The 4359-nt window shown below is 37.7% G+C and overlaps 1 protein-coding gene across 2 annotated transcripts; it reads left to right on the forward strand.

Moving 5' to 3' along the window:
- Positions 1 to 350: 350 nt before the first annotated feature.
- On the forward strand, positions 351 to 3976 carry LOC105112721 (trifunctional UDP-glucose 4,6-dehydratase/UDP-4-keto-6-deoxy-D-glucose 3,5-epimerase/UDP-4-keto-L-rhamnose-reductase RHM1-like). 2 transcript variants are annotated; one of them, XM_011008510.1, is made up of 3 exons: positions 351 to 520; positions 1491 to 3069; positions 3151 to 3976. In XM_011008510.1, the coding sequence occupies exons 2-3, from the start codon at positions 1501 to 1503 to the stop codon at positions 3592 to 3594; spliced, it is 2013 nt and encodes a 670-aa protein (XP_011006812.1). In that variant the 5' UTR covers positions 351 to 520; positions 1491 to 1500; the 3' UTR covers positions 3595 to 3976. The 2 variants fall into 2 exon arrangements, with proteins under 2 accessions (XP_011006812.1, XP_011006811.1); XM_011008509.1 differs by having other exon boundaries at positions 352 to 520; positions 1488 to 3069.
- Positions 3977 to 4359: the final 383 nt, after the last annotated feature.

A 4359-nucleotide genomic window follows, 5' to 3' on the forward strand; every position in this document is an offset into this window, starting at 1 on the left:
AATATGTGATACTAAATAATTAATAACTTAAAATTGAATGTCAATTTAGTTATTTATTAGCATGTTTAACATTTGGATCAAAACATATTTGATAAAAAATTTAATTTTTCTTACTTTAAAATATTGTTTCAATGTTTTTAGATATTTTAATATAATAATATAAAAAAATATTATTTTAATTTTTATTACTTTAAAATATTATTTCAATGTTTTTAAATATTTTAAAGTAACAATATAAAAAATATTATTTTAATATATATAAAAAAAACAATTTAAAATGCAACTGAAATGTCAAACACGTACATAAAAATACTTACCGGATGGTCCTCCTTAATTGACTCAGTTTTTTTATACTTACGTAACCCCCCCTACACGCGCGCGCACACACAAACACATATATGAACTCTCCTTAAAATCCTTCTCTACCAGACCATATCTTTGTACCAATTTCCCTTCTTTCTGTCTCTTAAATCTCCATTTCATATCTGGGATTTCCTTGATCTTAACCAGTTTTGGATTTGTAAGTCAATCTTGTAACTTACTTCTGTCAAACCTTTTTTGTTTTAAAATTTTCTATTTTCTTAAACAAAATTGGAGCATGGTTTATGAAAGATTTGATCGTGATCACTTGTTGTTGAGTTCAAGCTGTTTACGCTAATTTTTTATCTGGGTTTTTCTCCATTTTGTTAGATCTTCGATAAAAAGAGAAAACTTTCTGTATTTTCTGTTGCTTTGTAGTAGATTTGGATGATCCACATTTGTTGCTTAATTGGATCTGAATCCTTTGTATTAAGAAAATATAACTTGGAGCTATTGTTCAATGTCAGATTCATGTTTGGTTTGTTGAAATTGGTTTATGGAATCATTCATTTACTTGAAAATTTTTGTGTGGATCTATTATGAATTGTTGTCTTAATTACTTTATGTGGGATCTGATGGTATGGTGGTGATCTTTCTTAATTTTGAGATTACTTTTTGGTTTGCTAATTGTTTTTATGTTTTACTTTCTTGAGATTTTGATTCCATAGATAACTGATGTTTGGAAGTAACGCACTTAGTTTCTTGAGGACATGGACATTTCATTGCTTTAGATTTAGTTGAACTGCCTTAATTCTTCATCATATTTTAACTGGGGAAAATGAGAATCATTTTTCATTTGGTATATCGGTGACTACTTGAATCTATTATATAATTATTTGTTACTATTTTACTGTTGATCTGATCATTTTGGATGTGCATTCTCCCTAGATTGCCGTCAGATCTCGTCTCTTTTTTCCTTCTCTCTCCATGATTTACTTAATGTGAGCTGTGGTGGTTGGCTATTGTTTTTCTCCTGATATAGATGCTCGTGGACCCATCTATGATTGCATTCCTTCTAGTTTGTCTTATATGGTGATCAAGATCTGCACTTCTATTTTAAATCTGGGCAAACATTATTCTCTTCAACTTACAGTTCTAGGGTTAAATTTGTTTTCTTTTCCTTGCAGAAGTTGTTTTGGCATGGCTACATATACTCCGAAGAACATCCTAATCACCGGGGCTGCTGGTTTTATTGCATCCCATGTTTGCAATAGGCTTATCCGCAACTACCCTGATTACAAAATTGTTGTGCTTGACAAGCTTGACTATTGCTCGAACTTGAAAAACCTCCTCCCTTCTAAGTCATCTCCTAACTTTAAGTTTGTCAAGGGTGACATCGGAAGTGCTGATCTCGTCAACTTCCTTCTGATCACTGAGTCGATCGACACAATTATGCACTTTGCAGCCCAGACCCATGTTGACAACTCTTTTGGTAACAGTTTTGAGTTTACTAAAAACAATATTTATGGAACTCATGTCCTTTTAGAAGCTTGCAAAGTCACTGGTCAGATCAGGAGGTTCATCCATGTGAGCACGGATGAAGTATATGGGGAGACCGATGAAGATGCTGTTGTAGGAAATCATGAGGCCTCTCAACTTCTCCCAACCAACCCTTACTCTGCAACCAAAGCTGGAGCAGAAATGCTTGTTATGGCATATGGAAGGTCATATGGGCTGCCTGTGATAACCACTCGTGGGAACAATGTTTATGGCCCCAATCAGTTCCCTGAAAAATTAATCCCGAAGTTTATCCTCTTAGCCATGCAAGGGAAGGATCTCCCCATCCATGGGGATGGTTCTAATGTGAGGAGTTACTTGTATTGTGAGGATGTTGCTGAGGCTTTTGAAGTCATCCTTCACAAGGGAGAGGTGGGCCATGTTTACAATGTTGGGACAAAGAAGGAAAGGAGAGTGATTGATGTAGCCAAAGATATTTGCAATCTTTTCTCAAAGGACCCTGATAAAAGCATCAAGTTTGTAGAGAATAGACCGTTTAATGACCAAAGGTACTTTTTGGATGATCAGAAGCTGAAGATTTTGGGTTGGTCGGAGCACACTGCATGGGAGGAGGGGTTGAGAAAGACTATCGAGTGGTACACTCAAAATCCTGATTGGTGGGGTGATGTCACTGGAGCCCTGCTTCCACATCCAAGAATGCTTATGATGCCTGGTGGGAGACACTTTGATGGGTCTGAAGAGAACAAAAATGCATCTTATGTCTCAAATATTTCAAATCAGACCCGAATGGTGATTCCAGTTACAAAAGGAGGCACCAGCTCTCCTCGAAAACCTTCTCTTAAGTTCCTAATCTATGGCAGGACTGGATGGATTGGGGGTCTGCTGGGGAAGTTGTGTGAGAAACAAGGAATTTCCTTTGAATATGGAAAGGGGCGCTTGGAAGATCGATCTTCACTTTTGTCAGATATTCAAAATATTAGGCCTACCCATGTTTTTAATGCTGCCGGGGTCACTGGTAGGCCTAATGTTGATTGGTGTGAATCTCACAAGACAGAAACGATACGCACCAATGTTGCTGGAACCCTAACTATAGCAGATGTTTGCAGAGAGCACAACCTCCTGATGGTAAATTTTGCTACAGGCTGCATATTTGAGTATGATGCTGGTCATCCAGAGGGTTCTGGTATTGGTTTCACTGAGGAAGACAAGCCCAATTTCAGTGGTTCTTTCTATTCAAAAACTAAGGCTATGGTAATCTTTTTCTTCCAGACTCATTTTATCTGAAATTATTTTTTTCCTACGGTCATTTATATTGTTTGAAATTTCAACCAGGTCGAAGAGCTTTTGAGAGAATATGACAATGTGTGCACGCTCAGAGTTAGAATGCCAATATCATCAGACCTAAGCAACCCACGCAACTTCATTACAAAAATCTCTCGCTACAATAAAGTAGTTAACATTCCAAACAGCATGACTATCTTGGACGAACTTCTACCTATTTCAATTGAGATGGCAAAGAGGAACTTGAGAGGCATATGGAACTTCACGAACCCTGGTGTTGTGAGCCATAATGAGATTCTGGACATGTACAAGAACTACATTGACCCGAACTTCTCATGGGTTAACTTCAATCTAGAGGAGCAAGCCAAGGTGATAGTTGCCCCCCGGAGCAACAATGAGTTGGATGCGTCCAAGCTGAAGAATGAATTCCCCGAGTTGCTGCCAATCAAGGAGTCCCTAATCAAGTATGTTTTTGAACCCAACAAGAGAACCTAAGCCAAAGATTCAGTTGCAGATCATATCTTGCATTGCTGTGCCTCCGAGTACAGTAATTATATTCTCATATTTTTGTTCTACTTGCTATTCATTGTTAGATTCATATCATGGTTCTGCCATATGAGAGGGTAAGGAGGTTCTTTCTATCACTACTTAGATTGCTCATCATTCCTTTCCAGAGCAAACAATTATAGGTTTTTAAAATTTGTAGTCATCTGGGAGCCTGCAGGTGGGCCTCTTATTAGACAAATGTTTCGTTGTTCGATTCTTGCCGCTGAGCTTTTCAATTGAACACGTACTACTACCTTGTTATGTTCAAGAATTACAGAATTTAGTTTGTCTTCCAATAGCCAGTCCAATAATAATATTCCCAATGCAGAAACTGTTGTTAACATCATCTCAGCTACTTGGAATGGCCAGTTTTTTATGCTTTAAGAACATGTACATGCCAATTATTGAAAGACAAAATCCCAACTGTGCAAGGCCATCCAAACTATGAATTATGAATTAAGCAGTTGATGCTGCTGTGGTCCCGTGGTTAAGATAAGATAGCAGCCAGAAGGTGTGCTAGAATAGTCAAGGAAAAAGGAGGAAATTATGTCTCGGTACAGGTTTTATTGATGAATTAGAAAGAAATCCCAAAATTGTTCGTGGACTAAATTGTTCATGTCCTGTGGGGTTGGAGGGTGAGGCCGCGTGGAGTGTTGACGCGGAATAGTAGAGGCAGCCATGGCGTCTGGTTTCCAGTCCAGGACGTGGAAGAGT

The sequence above is a fragment of the Populus euphratica genome, unplaced genomic scaffold (genome assembly GCF_000495115.2).
Source record: "Populus euphratica unplaced genomic scaffold, PopEup_1.0 scaffold360.1, whole genome shotgun sequence".
Taxonomy (NCBI): Eukaryota; Viridiplantae; Streptophyta; class Magnoliopsida; order Malpighiales; family Salicaceae; genus Populus; species Populus euphratica.

Excerpts from the sequence above, each read along its gene's own strand:
- LOC105112721 (XM_011008510.1), top strand. The coding sequence starts at position 1,501 with ATGGCTACATATACTCCGAAGAACATCCTAATCACCGGGGCTGCTGGT. Across the intron at positions 3,070-3,150 it reads ATTCAAAAACTAAGGCTATG|GTCGAAGAGCTTTTGAGAGA; the intron begins GTAATCTTTTTC and ends AATTTCAACCAG.